The 22226-nt window shown below is 42.5% G+C and overlaps 1 protein-coding gene across 1 annotated transcript in view; it reads right to left on the bottom strand.

Annotated features, from left to right (window-relative positions):
* Positions 1 to 22226, bottom strand: part of LOC132578472 (probable acyl-CoA dehydrogenase 6) — a 79949-nt gene that overhangs the window by 10537 nt on the left and 47186 nt on the right. The window contains exons 4-6 of the mRNA XM_060248510.1: positions 15091 to 15197; positions 11402 to 11569; positions 6772 to 6945 (exon numbers count right to left, since the gene is read on the bottom strand). Coding sequence (XP_060104493.1) covers positions 6772 to 6945; positions 11402 to 11569; positions 15091 to 15197 — 449 coding nt within the window. The remainder of the gene's footprint in view (positions 1 to 6771; positions 6946 to 11401; positions 11570 to 15090; positions 15198 to 22226) is intronic.

Raw genomic sequence — 22226 nt, 5'->3', positions numbered from 1 at the left:
ATTCCCAGCATGGCGTTGGCCTTTTTTATTGCAAACGCACACTGTCTTGACATTTTCAGTGAATTATCTACCATGACCCCAAGATCTCTCTCTTGGTCTGTCTCTGCCAGTTCACACCCCATCAACTTGTATTTGTAGCTGGGATTCTTGGCCCCAATGTGCATTACTTTGCACTTGGCCACATTGAACCGCATCTGCCACGTTGACGCCCACTCACCCAGCCTCAACAGATCCCTTTGGAGTTCCTCACAATCCTCTCTGGTTCTCACCACCCTGAACAATTTAGTGTCATCCGCAAATTTGGCCACTTCACTGCTCACTCCCAACTCTAAATCATTTATGAACAAGTTAAAGAGCATGGGACCCAGTACCGAGCCCTGCGGCACCCCACTGCTTACCGTCCTCCACTGCGAAGACTGCCCATTTATACTCACTCTCTGCTTCCTATTACTCAGCCAGTTTTTGATCCACAAGAGGACCTGTCCTTTTACTCCATGACTCTCAAGCTTTCTAAGAAGCCTTTGATGAGGAACTTTATCAAAAGCTTTCTGGAAGTCAAGGTAAACAACATCTATCGGGTCTCCTTTGTCCACATGTTTGTTCACCCCCTCAAAGAAATGCAACAGGTTAGTGAGGCAAGATCTTCCCTTGCAGAACCCATGCTGAGTCTTCCTCAATAACCCGTGTTCATCAATGTGCCTACTCATTCTGTCCTTGATAATGGTTTCTACCAACTTTCCCGGTATTGAAGTCAGACTGACTGGCCTGTAATTTCCCGGATCTCCTCTGGAACCCTTTTTAAAGATGGGGGTGACATTTGCTACCTTCCAGTCCTCAGGAACGGAGGCAGATTTCAATGAAAGATTACAGATTTTAGTTAGAAGATCCACAAGTTCAACTTTGAGTTCTTTCAGAACTCTCGGATGTATGCCATCCGGACCCGGTGACTTATTAGTTTTTAATTTGTCTATTAGTTGTAGGACCTCCTCTTTTGTCACCTCAATCTGACTCAGGTCTTTCAACACCCCTTCCAATATTAGTGGTTCTGGGGCGGGCAAACACTTCTCATCTTCCACGGTGAAGACGGAGGCAAAAAATGCATTCAGCTTCTCAGCCATTTCCCCATCCTCCTTCAGTAATCCTTTTACCCCATGGTCATCCAAGGGCCCCACTGCTTCCCTGGCTGGTTTCCTACTTCTAATATATTTGAAGAAATTTTTATTGTTGGTCTTTATGTTTTTTGCAATATGCTCCTCATAGTCCCTTTTTGCCTGCCTGATCACAGTCTTGCATTTGATTTGCCACTGCCTGTGTTCCCTTTTATTAATCTCACTTGGACTGGTTTTCCACCGCTTAAAGGAGTCCTTCTTACCTTTTACAGCTTCCATTACTTTGTTTGTTAACCATGCTGGCCTCTTCTTATACCTGTTTGTGCCTTTCCTAACTTGTGGTATGTATTTTATCTGAGCTTCTAGGATTATAGTTTTAAATAGTCTCCAAGCTTCCCCAAGGGTTTTGACCGTATTTACCTTTCCTTTCAGTTTCCTCCTCACATGCCTCCTCATCTCAGAGAATTTACCCCTTTTAAAGTTAAATGTGGTTGTGGCGGTCTTTTTGGGCAACTCCCTATTTATACAAATGGTGAAATCAATAACATTATGGTCACTGTTCCCAAGCGGCGCAATGACTTTTACGTCTCTCACCAAGTCTTGGGCATTACTTAGGACCAGATCCAGGATCGCCCCACCCCTGGTAGGTTCTGAGACCATCTGCTCCATAGCACAGTCATTGAGAGCATCAAGAAACTCAATCTCTTTCTCTCGACCAGAACACATATTGACCCAATCAATCTGCGGGTAGTTAAAATCACCTATTACGACACAGTTTTTACGTTTAGCCGCTATCTTTAATCCCTCCATCATATTATAATCGTCCTCTCTCTTTTGATTTGGTGGGCGATAACAAACTCCCATAGTTAAATTTCCTTTTGGGCCCTCTATTTCAACCCAAAGCATTTCTAAAAGGGAATCTAATTCTCTGACCTCAGTCTTACTGGACCGTATATCCTCTCTGACATACAGAGCCACCCCACCTCCAACCCTTCCCTCCCTATCCTTCCGATATAACTTATATCCAGGAATCACCGTGTCCCACTGATTCTCCTCATTCCACCAAGTTTCTGAAATTCCCACAATGTCTATGTTTTCTCCCAACACTAAACATTCCAATTCACCAATTTTACTTCGGACACTTCTAGCATTTGCATACAAACATTTATAATTTCCCAAGCAAGCTAGGCCCGCCACCTCTCTCCTGCCGCCTCGAGACTCTAGCAGACAGTCCATACTGTTTGTCACCATCACAGTGGACAACTCTGATCCGTTACTCGGTAGAAAAATAGAAGCCAACCCTTCATCTCTTTGAGACGAGTCCTCCCGAACCAGAGACATTCCATCTCCTGTCGGCTTTCCCCCAAGATTTAGTTTAAAAACTGCTCTGCCACCTTTTTGATTTTAAGCGCCAGCAGCCTGGTTCCATCCGGAGACAAGTGGAGACCGTCTCTTTTGTACAGCTCCGGCTTGTTCCAGAAAGCATCCCAGTGCCTAACAAACTTAAACCCTTCCTCCTTACACCATCGTCTCATCCACACATTGAGACTTCTAATTTGCGCCTGTCTCTCCTGCCCTGCACGTGGAACAGGTAGCACTTCCGAGAAGGCCACCTTGGAGGTCCTGGCCTTAAGTCTCCCACCTAGCAGCCTAAATTTCTCCTCCAGGACCTCACGACTGCATTTCCCCACATCGTTGGTGCCAACATGCACCATGACCACAGGCTCCTCCCCAGCACTGTCTATCAGCCTATCTACTACACGCGTAATGTCCGCTACCTTCGCACCAGGCAGGCAAGTCACCATACGGTCAATACGCGGTTTCGCCACCCAGCTGTCTACTTGCCTAAGGATCGAATCACCAACTACCAAGACCCCCCCTCTCCCCCTGCCCAGGGATGGTTCCTTGGCGCGAAAGGATACCCGCTCACCAACCGAAGAAGAGGTCCCTTCTGAGGGCGCATTCCCCTTATCCTCAGCAAGGTGCCCTGTTCCCTCTAGACCCTCACGCTCTCTGGCAGCAACGGGGCTGCCACATTCAGAGTGGGGCTCATCTAATACGCCCCCAAGAGTCTTCCCCAATTGCCTAACTGACCGTCTCTGCTTCTCCAGGGCAGTCACCTCGGCCTCAAGGGTACGAACTCGTTCCCTGAGGACCAGGAGCTCCTTGCATCGAGCACACACCCAAGACTTCTGTCCTGTGGGCAGATAGTCATATATGTGACACTCAGTGCAAAACACTGGAAAGCCCCCACCCCCCTGCTGGCATTCTACCTTCATGATATATATATTAAATATACAGTCCTCTTTAAATGCTGTTGTTTACGTGGCTCCCCTTCTGGAAGGTCAACTTACCTTATTGGGAGAACAAGGAAATCAGGGATCTGGGTTCCTGGTCCTTAGGAAGCCCCCAGGCATAGAGCCACAGGCGCAGCTTAAAATGCAAAGAGGGTGGAGCAGACCACTCCTAAGCAATCATCAACAATTACTCTCAATCAATCACTTTCACCTTTAGCCCACTCACCCAAACGTACAGCAGTTCCCCAGCTATCACAACTCAGCCTTTTCAGCAGTCACCCAAGCCTCAGAATGAAGTCTTTCAAAACGCAGAAATTCTTAGCAACTTCTCCAGCTGTCTCAGCTTATCAGAGCTGCTCTGCTCTGTTCTGTTCCTCTCAGGCCTCTCTGAGATGAGAAGAAAGGAAGGAAGGAAGGAAGGAAGGAAGGAAGGAAGGAAGGAAGGAAGGAAGGAAGGAAGGAAGGAAGGAAGGAGATAGAGAGAGAGAGAGAGAGAGAGAGAGAGAGAGAGAGAGAGAGAGAGAGAGAGAGAGATAGATAGATAGATAGATAGATAGATAGATAGATAGATAGATAGATAGATAGATAGATAGATAGATAGAGGAGGTAGAAAGAAACCAACTTTAACTTTGAATGCATTCTCTAAACCACTGGCCATCTTGGCTTGTGAAGTGATTTAAGAGACTTTAAAAGATAAATGCCTTCTCCAAGTCAGCTGATGGGGTGCTGGGGGCTTTGAGAGACACAAAATATGTGTGAAAGAAACACAGGTGGCTCCTGACCTATAGTTTGGCTACCCCTGGTCTAGGGACAAACAAGCAGGACCCAGTCCTCCTTTGTGTAGGTACTGATTCCTCTGCTAGAATTCAAGGATGATGAAGAAGAAATGCAGATTTATACCCCGCCCTTCCCTCTGAATCAGAGACTCAGAGCGGCTTACAATCTCCTTTGTCTTCTCCCCCCACAACACACACACTGTGAGGTGGGTGAGGCTGAGAGGGCTCTCCCAGCAGCTGCCCTTTCAAGGAAAACCTCTGCGATAGCTGTGGCTAACCCAAGGCCATTCCAGCAGGTGCAAGTGGAGGAGTGGGGAATCAAACTCGGTTCTCCCAGATAAGAGTCCACACACTTAACCACTACACCAAACTGGCTCTGGATATGTACTGCTCACCAGGGGTTGTTTTGTAGAAAAATAGGTGGCGGAGCTCATCCAGGGATTGTTATGCAGCTGCACCTACTATTCAATGGACAAGGTGAGAAGGAGGAGGTGGAACTCTCAGAAAGATTCAGGAGCTGTGCTCCTGTGAGCTTCCACTGAATCCAAGGCCTGCTGCTCACCTTGGCACTGGCCAGGATTCTTATGACTCCTGACTTCTGCCCAGATACAACAGAAATTTTAAAGGAAGTCACTTTCCACTCAACTGGAAAATTCCATCCACCAGTGTATACAGTTGACTCTGAAGCAGTTGGGACTCTTGAGGAAACAGCAAGAGAACTGTGTGGGCATAGTAAAGCTGGCTAAAGAAAGATCCTGACTCAGATCTTAACATGGGGGTGGATCTGAATACAGTCAACAAAGCAGTGCAGAGTTGAAGACCACACTGTCCCCTCAGCCAGGCACACAGTCAAAGAAATATGTGGTGGAAAAGTACAGGGAGTGGAGCCATTGCAGGGCCTTGAATAGAGGCAGGGGCCAAATCATGCCTCCCCTGGGCCTAAGCCACAACCATCACAAAAGGCAGGAGGGCCAAGCATTCCCTCCACCAATACAGCTGTAATTCAAGCACTGCCATATGTGCAGAAGGAAGGCATACAAGAAGTAAAACTTGGCCCAGGAAATGGTACGGTCTTAGTTAGGGAGATCAAATGCATTAGAACATCAGTGGGACTTTGGATCATGGTCAAACACAGCATTATTATTATGATTATTACCCCATATAAATGAGCAAAATTCTAGTTAATTCACCATGATGCTATAAACACTACTTTGTGGACTTAAAATATATCAATAATGACAACTATTTTAAAAAATCTGGTTGACTTTCACCATTATTCTTTACTCCATTACTCTTTACTCCATTAGTCCCTAAACGGTTGGAAAAGTTGCTTTCATACAACAAATCAGCCGCTAAAAATATTTCTTCTAGGCATTCATTTGAAAATTTTCTCAGCCTTTTTCTGTGCTATTTATTAGCTCACTTCATAATTTCTACTTTTACCTTCTGAAGGACCCTTCTACTAGATCTTTAAAGGGCAAACAGCTATTCAAGTAAGTGGAACAATTCCTCATTCCTGCACCTTTCACCTTTTATTCAGTAGAGAAACAGTTGAGCTTTAAGCTTAAATTAACAAGTCTTATTAGACTGCAGAGGTAGAAACCAAGTAATATTTTATTATACTAATTATAAGAATAAATCATAACTGACTGCTAAAGTAAAACTGTAAAACTAGCATTTTCCAGTAAGGATTTTTATACACACAGACACATCCCCCCCCAAGTATGTATAATGTATGAAGGGGGCGGAAAGTGGCAAAGTATAACCCAATCTCATCAGATCCCAGAAGCTAAGCAGAGTCAGCCCTGTTTAGTACTTGGATGGGAGACCTCCAAGGAAATAGAGACTGCTAAGCTCCAGGGCCAGGTGGGGGTTCTCCCACTCGGGAGGTCCCCAACCTGCCTGCTCTCATTGGACTGGCGGAGGGATCCCTTCCCAACATCACTGGCATGATGACATCACTCGCAAGTGACGTCATCGCGCCGGCGATGTCGTGTGCCAGCTGCTCTAGGAGCTTTTGGAAAAACTCTATCTTCTCCCCCCACAACAGACATCCTGTGAGGTGGGTGGGGCTGAGAGGGCTCTTTCAAGGACAACTTCTGCGATAGCTATGGCTAACCGAAGGCGATTCCAGCAGGTGCAAGTGGAGGAGTGGGGAATCAACCCGGTTCTCCCAATAAGAGTCCGCACACTTAACCACTACACCAAACTGGCTCTCACTAAGAACAAATGAAAGAAAACTGTGCCCTTTGAATATGCAGACAAAATATACAACTATTTTTATTACCGGTATATTCAGAAATCCCCCTGGAAAATGTATGTCCGCTCTGTTCAGTTAATATTGCAATAGTGTCCTTGTTCCACCTGTGATTTCCATGCGTTAATCAATTCAGTTGTGTGTCTTTTGCACATATCTCAGAAACATACAAGAGAGAAACAAGCTGTCTACATAGGTTTGTATTCAGCAAGCAACTGGTTTTTAAAACTGCCAACTTGATGATATGGCTCTACTCTACCCAAATCAATTTTGAAAACTATTATGTAAGAGGCATGCTTGTATCACTGCCAAAGATGCAACTAAAGACTTACTGTTGGCGGCAGCCCACAGGCGCTCCTCTTGGAATTGCAACATCTGGTATGTAAAACCCATTCCTTCATCCCCAATGAGGTATTTCCTGGGAATTCTGACATCTTCAAAAAATATTTGTGCTGTGTCTGATGACCTCATGCCAATCTTGTCTATTTTCTTAGCAACATGAACACCTAAGAATAAATGTTCATCAAGAAAGTTACCAGAAATAATTAGTAGTCTCAATTGGAAGTGTGTTTTCATCAAAATAATCGTAATGGACTCCTTTCTATGTTTAGTATAATAATATGTTACGTTTCAGGATTTGTGCAAATGTCTTAAAATTTCCAGGGTAAGGTTAATGTTTCCATTTCCATCTAATATATAAAAATATCCCTGTTGTTGTTAATTAGGAAATTAGAATAATTTCTTACTTAAAGTAAAATGACTTTTAAAAGTTGCAAATGTCAAGCCAATCAGGGTTGCATGTAACTACTGAATGGCAAAACACTTTCTTAACAAACAACAATAATGCAATAAAGACAAAGAATTTTTTTAAAAATTACTCTGAAACATTTCAGCCTTCAACTTCTCATTTAAATATCTGAATAACCAAGTTCAAAAATACCCTTCATTCGCTCCAAGAATATGATTCTAATAGCAATCGATCCAATTAGTCAGTATTCAAGGGTGAAGGATAGGCATACATCTAGAAGAAGCTCACATTACATAAAAATACTCAAAAGCTATCTCTCTAAACTACATTTATTTGGAGCATATTAGAAAACTAAATGCTGACATGCTACAGCCAGCTTCCCCCACTGGCTGGCCTCTGTATTCCTCTCACTACCACCTGCTCCTCTTCCTTGGTGGTACCTTATTTATTATTTTCATTTACAGTCCACTTTTCTCACTGGGACTCATGGGGCATCACAAATGTGATAGAACTATTAAGTTTAATGAGCAAATGGATTACAAAATATAATTTACTGACAAAACCAAAGATTCCTAGTTGAAGAGAGCTATTCAGTCAATCAGCAAGTGTATAGCAATATAAGATAACTTTTGAGGCTAACAGTAAAGATACTTAATAAAACAACACAATGCAGGGGGCCTGGGAATGAAAAACTGAAAAGGTCATGTACCCAAGGTGATCCATTTTTTTAAAAAAAATATTTATTTATTTATTTAGAAGGCTTATATTCCGCCCTTTCCCGTAAATGGGCTCAGGGCGGATCACAAAATACAGTACAACAATAAAAACATACAGTTCAGAGTTAAAACAATATATTGAAATTAAACAAGAGAAAACAATAAAACAATAAAGAAAGAAAGCCATTACACCTCAGCTCTACTCCCTGTACAGGAATGTCCATCTGAACAATTTTTTTCGCCCATTTTACAAAGCAATACATGTATGTGAGCCTTTGCAATAGCCTCAGGCAGACCATTCATAATGTGGCAGCCAACACACAGAATCTGTGTGATGGTTGCCAATCATACCTCTTTGCAAGGTGGCACATACCTATTTTCAGGGTGGCACCTTCAGAAGGCTTTGCTCTGATGAAGTATTCAGGGGTGGCCAATGGTAGCTCTCCAGATGTTTTTTGCCTACAACTCCCATCAGCCCCAGCTATTGGCCATGCTGGCTGGGGCTGATGGGAATTGTAGGCAAAAAACATCTGGAAAACTACCATTGGCCACCCCTGATTAGTATATGATTCCTAACAGTGGAGAGGAATTGAGTGACTCTGTATTTAAGTAAGATGCTTGACTGCCATCTGCCAGGGCTGCGAGAGAGGGGGCTGGGAGGAAAATATTTTGGGGGCCCATGTCAACTGGAGGGCCCCTGAAGCCAGGGTCATGCTGCATCCATCTGAATATCTTCCTATTTTCCTTTTAATGCAGTTCTGAGTGCAGCCACTAGAGACACAGGGAATTCTGAGTACAGTAAAGAGCACTCTGTCAGCTAGACTTGGCTTTCTGAAAGACTGAAGCAAACTTGCCTAACCGATTATGCTAAGCCCATGAACCAAGCCAGCACTGGAACATAACAAGCAAGCGTGGCTGATGCCAGCCTGCTGCCTGCTAACAAGGTTGTCTCCAATATTCCATCCCAGAGGCGTTGAACTCATTTGTTATGAGAGCCGGATCTGACATAAATGTGACTTTGTCGGGCCAGGCCATGTGTGCCATAAAACATAATTAGTCTGAAGAAAGGGGGCCAGATCAATACAAATGAAGAAGAAAATGATGAAATTGTGCAAAGGAAAAAGAATCTTTAATAATTATACAACCCCTATGCATTTTGTGTGCAGCTTCATCACGGGGAATTTTTCAGATTCATTTTAGTATTGTTCCTATGCATACACTTCAACACATTTATATCAAATGTCATCCCCAGTCTTTTTCCCCAATGGGGACTCAAAGCTGCATTGTTCTCCTTTCCTCCATTTTATCCTCACAACAACTCTGTGAAATAGGTCTGGCAGTGGCAGGTTGAGGATCTGAGTATTAGGTCTGGCAGTGGCAGGTTGCCTAAGAGCTCTCTTGTTACATGTTGCCCGTTGTGAAGATAACCTGGTTTAGGGTGTTCCAGTTCCCTTCATTTTTGGCTCTGCAGCTTCCATCGTCATTCCTTCCTTCATTTCTTCCTTCTCCCTCCCTCCCTCCCTCCCTCCCCCTTCCTTCCTTCCTTCCTTCCTTCCTTCCTTCCTTCCTTCCTTCCTTCCTTCCTTCCTTCCTTCCTTCCTTCCTTTATCATATGTTATAACTTTCTTTCTCTTATCCTCTCATTGGCATAACTCATTTGCATATACTGCAAATGAGTTATGCTACTGAGCTCCTGCACCTTTTTTTCTACAAAATGACCCCTGGATGGGGGGAGGAAACATAGGAAAAAAGCAAATTTAATGGCTGGCTTGGCTTGGCCAAGTGATTTAAAGAGACAAATGCCTTCTCCAAGGTGGCCAACAGGGCAGTGGGGAATCTGAGCCACACAATATGTGTGAAAGAGCCACAGGTGGCCCTTGAGCCACAGTTTGGTCACCCCGCTATAGTCCATTTACAACAAACTGAAGACTTTTTTTTAATTCCAGAAAGCCTTTGAAATATATTGATGACAGAATCAGCTGGTTATCCTTTCCTATTTTTTTATGTAACAGCTGTAAAACAGCTATAACTGTGGCTTTTGACTGAATTTCATCATTCATATTTTTGGATTTGATTTTTAATATTAGCCACTTTGGGGAAATACTAAGGCAGAAAGATATGTCATTTAAACAGCTGCAATACATGAATCACTAACTTCTGAGATCAACTGCTTTTCCCCAGAATGCACAAACAGGCTTCTCTGCACTTTGACATCACATCAAAGGATATGGAAAGAAGTATGTAAGTAAACACATTTTAAATAAACATTTCATAGCTGGGAATATGAGGAAACAAAACAAGAGCAGACAGATCTGGTGTGATGCACCATGCTAGTCAAATTCTCTATCAAAAAAAATTGTAATTTTGTAATTCCGTAAGCGTCTTTAGTTATGTAATTTTGGGGGAACCTTTGCAAGTCAAATTCAACAGGCAACCTATATACTTTCCACCCACTACTCAAGCAATTTCCACAGTCTCTGCCCAATCCTAAGTATTTTTGTGATCTTCTGAAACTGATCCTGAGTTTAACTATATTTTGGAAATATACAACATAGTTATTTTCATTAGGTTTCCAGGTCTTATATGAAGATAAAAACATCATGTACTTTGCAAGACCTCACAGTGTATATTTCAAAAGAAACAAGCTGGCTACAGCTTTGGTGGACTCCTTCCAAGACTAAGACATCCTAGATTGATTGTGCTATTGTTCAGTTTTATTTGGCTGTTTCAAATGATGTTTTTACAAGTATTCATTTTTATCTTTGGCTGCTCCTTAATTCATCTGTTCTCACATTGGGTTACAAACTGAAAGATCCAAGAGATATCTTCTGGAAATAATTTTTAAATCTACCAAGACCAAAGGTGGTCTGAAAAACATGTAGTTTCTTTCTTTTGTTTCTCTGTCTCAGGGGTGGCCAACGGTAGCTCTCCAGATGTTTTTTTGCCTACAACTCCCATCAACCCCAGCCATTGGCCATGCTGGCTGGGGGTGATGGGAGTTGTAGGCAAAAAACATCTGGAGAGCTACCATTGGCCACCCCTGCTCTATCTCTTTTGTCCCTGTAAACCCTCCCCCCCCTCCAATATTTCCCAGGCCTATTTGTTTGGTTACTTAAAGAGAACATTGTTTCAAGACAAGTCTATCATCATTGGAAAAATTAGGAAGTACTTGCTATGCATTTTAATTTTTTTTTAATGTAGTTTTGTAAGGGAACCACATGCAAAACGGAAGAGGTAATCTATGCAAGAGAAACATTCTGCCTCATTCTGTCCAGTAGCACCTCAAAGACTGACAAGATTTTCAGGGTGTTCTGTCTCATGTCAAAGCGTGTTTCCAAGCTCTGGATGTTTTAGTACTGTGAAATATAACAATATCTACCACCACAAACATTTTTGGTTTTGTGAGTGTTTCTATCACAAGACATTTGGCTTGGGTAGACATATACCCCACATGCAATATGTGTAAGAGAACATTCATAAAAACATTTGCTTTGTTACCTGGTAGCTTCAGTGGCAGACATAGAAGAGATTTATTTCTGTGGGGTGGTCCATCGCTCGTGTTTGCCAACAGGCACATCCAATCAGCCTGACACCCAGAAGTAATCCACATTTTGCCACCGTTTACAACATAATCATCGCCCTTCCTTACAGCTTTGGTCTTGATACCTATTTGACAGCAAAGAGACAGGTTGGTGGTTCTTTCTAGAGTCAGAAATCTGAAAATTCTGATGATCCTTCAATATTACAGAAGAGACATAAAAGCCATATTCTTGTGCTTGGGGCTTCCCTGGTCTCTACTGTGGATAATAAAGTGTTCTAATGAGCAAATTTTGCTTCCTTTCAGATGTTACAATTATATATACCAGGAGTTCACCAATGGACGTGTAACGGGCATAATATCTGAAAGGGACTACAGTGTCGAGAACAGGAGAGGATTGTGAGATGAAAACGGCCTTGGAGAAAACCATGATGAGAGGCGCCTTGGCACTACAGGTCAGAATTGCAGGGGTCGCTCAGTTCAGCAGTGCAAACAATAGGCATTAGCTCACCCATTGCAGGAAAACACAATTGGGGAACTGACACCACTTACTGCTGCTGATAAAGGATTTAAACCAACTGAACCCTGGCCAAGAAACTTGCTCTTGGCCAACAGTGGCCTCCAGTGGCCACCCAGAAATTTACTATAAGTTAAAAGGCCATTCTGCATCTGCTTGAGCGCATGGGTTTTTGACTTGTACCCACAGATGCTTCTGTCTGCTCCAAATATGATGGACAGAAGGCTGCCCCACACCTGAAAGGAAAAACAGCCACATACTTGAACCTTTGGGAATGCTACTCCAGCATCCAATCCCCTTTGAGAAGGGGGATGGAACGTTGTAGTGAAACACAGCAGGGGCTAAATTAATTTCTGCCACAGGGAGAGAGCAGTGAGAATTCAGGTCTGGCTCAGGAAAACAGCAAACAGAGTGAAGGGTAACTCTGCCTGGTAGTGTAACAGAGTGGTTTAGTTCTACTTTTGACAGAGAACACAGTACCCTATTGATAGGCTTGCCAGCCCCAACAGCCATGATGTGCCATTAAATCTCAGCAGGACATTTTAGAAGAAGTTTGCAAACTGTATTTGGGAATGTGTGCATGCCTTTAAATCGCAGCAGGATGAAAGTTGCATTGGGGCAGCAAGCAAGCATGAGCAACATGGCTCTTCTGGTGAGTGTGTAAGAGAAGAAGAGAGCATAATCCCTCTGTTTGTTTTGCATCTGTTTCATAAGTCATGAATGGATAGTAAAGAGTTAACTAGAACTTGATCATGGGATGGAGGAAAACTCCACTCCCTAGACTGGTCTCTTATTCACTTTCATTTTTCTGTGTTAGTCTGAAAATGCTGGTGGAAATAAAGCAGATTGTTACATTCAGCAACTCCTGTGAGTAAAGCAATTTATACCATTACTCGAGTGAGATCACAAAAGTGTGGGCTTGCAAATTATTGGTGTTTGGGAAAGGATTCACTGTTTATTTTGGCTGCTTGGAGTGTGTGTATGTGGGGTATGACCAAAGCCTGACAAGGGATTTGTGAGGTATGATAAATTACACTTTCATTTAGTGGAAGAGCAGCTGCTGGGAAACCTTCTAAAGGCAAAAAAAGAGGAAGAGGAAATGAAGACTGTATTCAGGGGTCCTGCACTGCAGTATTTTTATGTATTTGTTTTCAGGAATGGGTAAGTTTGCAGGCTCCACCCCCAAAATCCCCAGATATTTCCTGAGTGGGACCTTGCAACCCTGCCTAGGCCCATCTCTGGTAATAATAATAATAAGAAGAAGATATTGGATTTATATCCCGCCCTCCACTCCGAAGAGTCTCAGAGCGGCTCACAATCTCCTTTACCTTCCTCCCCCACAACAGACACCCTGTGAGGTGGGTGGGGCTGGAGAGGGCTCTTACAGCAGCTGCCCTTTCAAGGACAACCTCTGCCAGAGCTATGGCTGACCCAAGGCCATGCCAGCAGGTGCAAGTGGAGGAGTGGGGAATCAAACCCGGTTCTCCCAGATAAGAGTCCGTGCACTTAACCACTACACCAAACTGGCAGGCCTTGTTCCATTTAGTCTGACTTTTGGGAAAGGGCAATGGTATGGGTGGAATCCTGTGTGTTTGTTAGGATCTACCCTAGTGGCTAATTGGTAAAAACCTGTTTATGCTTGGAAGTATTAAAGAAAATTGAAACTACTCTCTAAATTAATGTGCCTCTGCCAGGTTTCTCTTTTGCCTATCTGGAGACCTGTGCTGCTGATCTATCCCTGGAAACCAATCTGTAAATAAATAAATCTTTGTGGTTAATATATAATTCCCACCTCAGTGACCTCCATATTCTATTTCTGCACCTTAAAAGCCACCTCACAGCAGCAACCCTAAAGCCTAGAGTCTAGACACTCGCTACCTTTAGAACTTCTGATATCTGAGTGGAAGGTTTATAGCTTAAAATAAACCTGATCTCCCCTAAAATCATAGGAGGCTGTGTGAGTCACCTCAGTTGATAGTAATAGCTTCTCACGCCAAATTTCTAGGGTCCTTTCAATTCCAGCTACATTAAAGCATGGAGAAACTAAAAAAAACATGGCTTCAATTTTTTTTAGTTGGTTTATCCCTATTATGGGCTTAGAGGACACTGCCAGAAAGTCAAGATACCATCTCCAGTTCATACTGAAGGAATACACAAATGAAGATATAACTGTTAAAGTTTCACAAATCTGCTCTATTGCCAGAAGGATTCAAAGACAAATGAGATATCTGGGGAAAGTCTAACGCCTATAAATTTTAAATTGGCTAACTGATGCTTATGAGTGAAATAGGAAATGAAGCAATCTCTTATTCCATGCAGATGTATCATTCACCTTCTAACAAACAATGAAGAACAACCGAGCACTGGATATTATTTGCATTGTAATAGCAAGTGACCATATTTTGCAACCTATATAATGACAACATACAATAAGTTCAAATTCTGCAAATTAAGGATGCACTCTTGTACAGTGCTCATGCTACCTCTTGCTGTACAAACTCTCAAGCTAAGGTAAACCTTAAGTGTTTTTGAGTTCAGGATACCACTTGGCACTGTAGCTCCATAACAGCTATTGATATAAGAGGTCAGAATGGTTGCAAGAGCATCCAAGCCAAGAGCTGTGAGCCGATAGCACTGTTTCTTTACCAACCAAACATGAACTGCTTCAAATAATTAAATCATACTACATGGTTGTCATGGAGCTGACAGGCCATACAATCCATATTGCTTCAAATAATTAAATCATACTACGTGGTTGTCACGGAGCTGACAGGCCATGCAGAACCCTAACTCCTAGGTATGCTTAGAAATGACTGCCTGAGCTTGCTGTTATGCAGCAGGGTTATGTATCATACCCTGAATCTATCTTAACACAAAAGAGGTTACTTCTGATGGAAGTATTATGCTGGAGCCCTGACTCTTTTGTCTTTTTTCCTGGAGGCATTTAAAAGTGGCAATAGTAGAAGAACTAAGGAAACTTATCAGAGGCATTTTAGCTAGCAAGCTCAGTGCCTGCATAACACTCCTCCTCTGTTCAGTACTGGAATCAATGGAAGACAGTAATTCTAGGGTTTGCAGGGCAAGTTTACTGTGACTTATGTATGGTGTTCTAAGCACATTCTAGGCACTTACCAGCAACATCTGAGCCTGCCTCAGGCTCACTGACCCCTAAACAAGCCACAACATCTCCTGCAATAGAGGGGGCAAGGAACTGTTGTTTCACCTCCTCAGAGCCAAATCTGCAATGTAAAATATTCAGATCATTTTATATGCTGATTTTTTGAAAGATTTATGAACAGGAATTCTTTGGTAGCCTCTTTTTCATACAGAAAAACATGGGGCGGGGATTATTTGCATGGGTCTTTTTAAAAATACAAATGCAACATGTTTCACTTTCAATGTTTCCTACATTTAATAACAGTAATCAATAAAACTACTACTTCAGATTTAAAAAAGCAGAAGAAATCATAACAGTCACAATCTGATTACAAAGAATGTCAGTCAAGGGCTATATTTACAGCAGAAGTTTAGTTTATTCTTGGGTTCATGCACTCTTGCCCTGCTTTCTGCAGAACATTGTGTGTGTGTGTGTGTGTACGCACGTAGGGAGTTTTCCAACTGACTACAGTTCCTTGCTATGTCTGAACCTGGGAAGTTTAAAAAACTGTGGTTTATTTCTTGTTCACAAACTGTGGTTGAAATCACAGTTTGTGGACAAGAAACAACCCTTATTTGTTAAAAGCCCTCAGATTTGGAAATCACAATAAACTGTTACATTGATGATTTCCCAAACTAGGAAATCTTCCATTTTGGCTCTAAGCATGAAGGGAGTGTGTGATCCAAAGCATTTCAGGCTTCTTTACATGAACAAATTGAGATTCACTTGTGATATTTGAACAGAGTCAAGGGCAGCCATTTGCCATTTTTCCAAGCCAACTGACCTCTAAGTCAAATGCAGCCCATCAACCATGAACTGTGGCTTGCCAAATACCTGAAGAATCTCCTGGGTTTGCAGTCCCACACAGGTAGCAAAAATAGTTTTATTGAGCTCATAATGGGCCACCATACCTGACTGGTGAGCTATATTCAGTCTGATGAGTCACAAGCTCCACAGGTCAGTTCTAATTCTCTGTTTGATAGTCTGTTTCAGACATCAGAGTACTACTTTTGCCAAAGAATTACAGAAAGGGGTTTCACAGACTTTTCTTTTCCTAATGCATATTCTAAAGTAGGGATCCACCAATAGCACACCACACCAGTAGCACTCATCCCCTAGAAGACTCCAATAAAGATCACAAAAGAGTTGCTCTAGGCTTTTATATGTATTATAAAAAGTTTTTGTTTCATAGGATTTTCCATTGTACTACTTCGCTGATGGCATTATTTCTGGTGCTGTTTCTAGGATAGAACAAAACTTGGTAACATTCCAGGGTACAAAGTAAGTTGGGATATTTTTCATTACTCAGAAGTAGCTCTCATTAAAGAAAAGGATGGTGACCTGCAATCAATGAGTAGTCTGGGAATGAGTTCTTGGAAACTACTCATACTAGAGCCCACAACCTTATTGGTACAAGCAAATCTACTCACAGAGCCTTTGTACCATCTCATTTGCTAATGTACGTTCAAGTAATCATAAGATTGCTGCTCACAGACTATTAATCCTGGATTGCTCCTAAGGGGTTTAAAGAGGGGGAGTCATCTGGAAAGTGCTCTATTTACTTTGGGGACGTTGTGGTATAAAAGATATGCTGACCATAATGTGACCTCCCCTTCACTAGCTGCTTGTGAGAAACTGAATAGAGACACTCTGGGCTACCAAGAAAGAATAGATAATCAAATACTTCCTAAAATGGACAATGAAAGGAGCCCCTGCTCATAACTAGACACAAATAAAACACTACTGTAAAGAAACAGGCTTATACTTTGCTTCTTTATGTACCAGACACTCCTGTAGTCTTTGTTAATGAATGCATATATTACTTCTCCAATGTTCACTGACTTTTGTACAATAGGAAATGTCAGACCATGTCCACACATGGAAAATCATTTGTTGAATGCATGAAGCTGCCTTGATCCATCAAGAGCAGGACTGACTGCTCAGACTGGCAGTGGGTCTCCAGGATCTTTGGTAGAGGATTTTCATATTACCTATCACCTGATCCTTTTAGCTGGAAACACTGGGGGCTGAAAATGAGACATTCTATATGCCAAGCCTTTTACATACTGCCACCACTGAGCCCCAGCCTCTCCAGTTCTCTCCCCTCTTATGAAGAGTTATTCCCCTTTGTATAGCAGACAGCATCACCCTCATAACACTAACACTGACCTTAAATAAAACAAAACTTCAAAGCAATTCCAACAATAGTCTTAAATGCCTGGAAGGGGGGGGCAGTTACAGCAGGGTCTAAACATCATTATTACGTTGACTAGAGATACTCTCAGTTTCTGCATCTAAATATCCTTGCATCTAAGGAAAATGCTTCCTTAATTCCTCTTAAAGAGCAATCAATTTGCTTTCTGACAGATGGGAGTCTTCCCTCACGGAATAAAAACATGTCTAATGCACGCACTTCATTCTGATTTAATGGGGCCAACGCCCCACTCTCTTAAGGTGAGGGGGGGAGGAATTTATAGTACTCAATTCTTCTTAGGCACTTCACAGGGGGGAAGAAGATTTGCTGCACGTCAGATAACTGAATTAATTAATTACAAGTGGAGAAAACTTCCTAATTAGGACTGACAGTTTATTTGACATATTGTTAAAATAGTTGCATCAAGTATGAACAGCTGCAGTTGGATTCTTTATGCTCATTTTATTAAGACATGCTATGCATGTCCCCTTTCAACACTACCACTCTTCTGCCTGCCCTTCTGGTCACAGGACCTCCTGAAAGAAGATGTTGAGTCTTTCAGGACATGCTCTATGCTAAACATACAAGTGGGGCAGCATTTCTTGGCATATAGCACATAACCAAGGCTGATCAAAAATACCACCACAGTTGCAATTTGGCAAAAATTGGACCCATGCTTTGATCTACTCCAGGTCACAACATTCTAATGCTCTCTAAAAGAGGTTGCCCCATAAAAACCACAGAAGTTCAATTAATACCAAATGCTGTAGCTAGGTTAATGTCAAGGGTTGGGTACAGACCATTATAGAATTAGTTCTCATCTTATCCTATATTGCAGGGGTGGCCAACGGTAGCTCTCCAGATGTTTTTTCCTTTCAACTCCCGTCAGCCCCAGCCATTGGCCATGCTATATTGCCTTCAAGTCCTAAATTGCATGAAGGATCACCATCTGCCAAACTCTTTGGCCAGACAGCTCAGTGTTAATTTCAGGCTCTGCTCTCTGTGCCCTCATCTACAAAGGTCAAGAGATGGTAACTAAAGACAGGGCTTTAGTTGTGGCACCATGTCTATGGAAAGCTTTCCTACTGAAGGTTCACTTGCACATTTTGGGCGTTTTCGCACTCACCTTCAGCCGGCGTGACCCCCCTCTTCACCGCGCAGGATCTGCGCGGATTTCGCACTAAAAGCCGCGGAGCAGCTGGAAGAGCCGGAAACTCCCGGCGCTTTTGCGGCGCAAACGGAAACCGCCAAAAAGCAGTTTCCGTTTGCTCGGCTTTTGCGCTGGGAGTTTCCGGCTCTTCCAGCTGCTCCGCAGCTTTTAGTGTGAAATCCGCGCAGATCCTGCGCGGTGAAGAGGGGGGTCGTGCCGGCTGAAGGTGAGTGCGAAAACGCCCATTCTATTGTCTTTTAGGTGTCAGGTAAAAACATTCTTATTTGCCCAGGCTTTTGTTTGAGCTTCTCATGGCCACCTTTCCATGCCCCAGATTTTACCTATCACTATTTTATCTGGTGCTTGCACAGGGGACTACCTTTACCTTTTTATTTTATCTGGCTGTCTTGTTTTTATGGATGTTTTAATTTTTGTTATTTTGTTCATTCTTGCTTATTATTACTACCGGAGGCCTTAAGGGCCCTGCGGAATCTCTCTACTTTCCTCAGGCCCTGCAAAACTGAACTGTTCCGACAGGCCTTTAACATCTAAGCTGGGAGAGGACTGCCACCCCACATCGCTAAAAGCTACGACTATTATATGATCACCATCAGGAAAGAGCCTGCTTATATCAAAGTTGTGCAGCACCATAGAATGTTTTTAATTGTAATCATATTTTATTGGTTTTAAATTGCAAATATAAATGTCTGAACGGACTGTTAGCCACCCTGAGTCTGCTTGCGGAGAGGGCAGGATAGAAATTTAAGGTAAAAAAATAAATAAATACTTTTTCTGGTTGTGTTATTTTCGGGTGGTTTGTGAGTTGTTATGGTTCAGTACTGCTGCTTGGTTATTTTAAACTATGAATTGATTACTTTTACTGCTTTGAATATAATGCAAGCTACCTCAAGAAGTTAACGGTGGGTTGGATCCAAACAAAAATAGGCAATTTCCACTGATTCTCCCTTCCTGCTAACTCCCCCCCGCATCCCTGGGAATAGCATTTTGTGGAAATCAGTGGGGTGTAGTGGGAGGGGGGAAAGGCAGGAGTGTTTCATTCTGCTAATGGAAAATTTAGTTTGGACCTAACCCAGCATTTCTTAAAACATTTACATATACCATACCCCCTCCACACCTCATTGAACACAAGCCATAAAGACATGCATTTTCTTATAATACCCAAGACCAAGGTTGTTTATTTAGCTTGCCTATGAGCAATAACTCTCTGCTTAATTTGCCAAAGTGTTCACTCATCATTGTGATTAATTGTGCTCTTTTAGGTCATCAGCTTCCAGTGACTATATTAAGCCTCCTCAGAACACTCTCTAGTTTCATCTGAATAGTTCAGGGAAATCAGAAACGAAGAGTAAAACATTCACTGCAGAATGCTTCATACACAGAGATGGTGCTACAGCCTACAGCTCAGAGGTTGTAGAGCCAGATTTGGTATGGAGCCCCACATAGATCAGGGGGGTTTCTGGTTTAGATTTTTATTCTTCCAGTTACACACAAGGGGAAAAGCCAGTATATTTCCAAGGCTCAAGACTCTCTCCAGCCTCCATTTTCATTACTTCCTTAGAGCTAAAACTCTTATCCACACCAGCAGCATATACTGTTCATATACAGGAACTGCTCATTTGAAATGCTGTCTCTCTCTGGCATACAAAATGTCATATTATATTGAGTTACTGAGTTTCCACTACTGAGTTCTAGCATAACACCATAAGCCTCTCAGTCCAGCATTTCTCAACACAGTCTGCCATTTTGCTGCAGAAATCCCTGTCTCATATGAATAATAATAATAATAATACTTTTTATTTGTATCCCGCCCTCCCCGCAAGGGCAGGCTCAGGGTGGCTGTACCAACTGCCCTGTACCATCAGACCATTGGTCTATCTAGCTCAGTATTGTCTACTATGATGTATAGTGTTGGACAGAAGTTTTTGCTGGCCCAGATAGCTGTGATTCTTTAAACAGAGATGCCACAATTGAACCTGGGATCTGCAATATACAAAGAATATACTCTTCCACTGAGCTACAGCTCCTTGCATTGGAACCAGGTACCTATAAATGGGTGGTCCGTGTCCTTTTCTCTCCTAGTCTCACCCATGCTAGAGTGTATTCAGCGAATGTCACCATTTTTGTGATGGTTTTGTGTAGCTGGTGAATTGCTTTGATTAGTATCTTAGAAGATGTCTTTGCCACATTGTTGAAAAACACTTTGAATGTAAGCCAAAACACTGAAGGGGAATTAAGTCATGCTTCAGCTATTTGTTGATTTATTTTAAAGCCACAGGGAAGAATTAAAAATAATAAAAGTCTGTCCTGGGAACTACCTTCCACAGTCTATTGCATAAAGCTGCCATTTTATCCTCTGCAGTGCAATAAATGGACTATGATTCTGGAGAAGGTGATTAAGTGTAGAACTATGGCTCCCGAATGCGGCCAGTAGGTTTATTCCATGCATGTTTAAGGCACAGGAATATATATATATATTCCTTTGGAACAATTTCTCAGGAGAAAACCTTCAAGTTTACAACTATCTGAACTAAGGGTTGGTACATAATAAATCACAGAGGAGTATCTCCATTTCCACCTTGTCCAGATAACAGTGAGGTGTGGTGTTAATTCAGCAGGGAAGGAAATAGAATATCCTGCATATAGCTCTCAGTTGTGTTACAGTCAACAGCTATTTGTTTCCTTTATAACAGTGGATTTCTGACATCTAGCATGTCAGTGCTGGTTAGAGGACTGGACTTGAACTTGAGAGACCTGGGTTCAGTGACTTAGCCATAAAACTCTTCTCTTGTGCATGAGGATGCTGATTTTCTGTCCTTTAAAAATGCCATAGAATTCTCATAATAACAACAAAACCAGAGTTTTTCCTCGGGAGGAGAGCAGTGCTCTGTGATGCTGTTTCCTACAGAAAATCAGAAGAATTGTGGCAGGTGTAACGTCCATGCAGGGTAATACTGTAAAGACATTTTGTAATGCGGTTAATTTTTTTTTCAGGCACTTGCTTCCTCACTTCCAGTTGGACCTCAGAGCCACAAGCCAGCATTACTTCAGTTCCACAGAGACAAGTGATGATATCACTTTAATCTGCTCTAGTTAGACCACACCTAGAGTATTGCGTTCAGCTTTGAGCACCTCAATTTAAGATGGATATAGACAAGCTGGAACGTGTCCAGAGAGGGCAACAAGGATGGTGAGGGGTCTGGAGACTGAGTCCTATGAGGAAAGACTGAAGGAGCTGGGTATGTTTAGCTTGGAGAGGAGATGACTGAGAGGTGATACATTGACCATCTTCAAGTACTTGAAGGGCTATCATACAAAGGATGGTGTTGAGTTGTTTGCTTTTGCCCCAGAAAGTCGGACCAGAACCAACAAGTTGAAACTAAATCAAAAGAGTTTATGGATAAACATTAGGAATAGCTTCCTGATAAGATAGTGCGGTTCCTCAGTGGAACAGGCTTCCTCAGGATGTGATGGGCTCTCTTTCCTTGAAGGTTTTTTAAGGGGGCTAGATGGCCATCTGACAGTCCTAAGTTGGATGTGCATCATATTGGGCCAAACTACACATTGTGTTTTGTGACTGGACCTTCCTGCTGTGCAATTTGACTCTGATCCCAACCACCATCACCACCAAAGGAGCCAATGCCTTACCAATACGGATTAGGACAGTAGAATGGGGGATTCCGCCTTTCCACATCTGTTTTTGGTGCCAAATTATAAATAGGGATTTCCAGTCACAGAATCTCTATGTA

This window comes from Heteronotia binoei, chromosome 10 (genome assembly GCF_032191835.1).
Source record: "Heteronotia binoei isolate CCM8104 ecotype False Entrance Well chromosome 10, APGP_CSIRO_Hbin_v1, whole genome shotgun sequence".
NCBI classification, from domain to species: domain Eukaryota; kingdom Metazoa; phylum Chordata; class Lepidosauria; order Squamata; family Gekkonidae; genus Heteronotia; species Heteronotia binoei.
The sequence above is the reverse complement of the archived record's forward strand: the minus strand, read 5'-3'. Positions and strand labels throughout refer to the sequence as shown.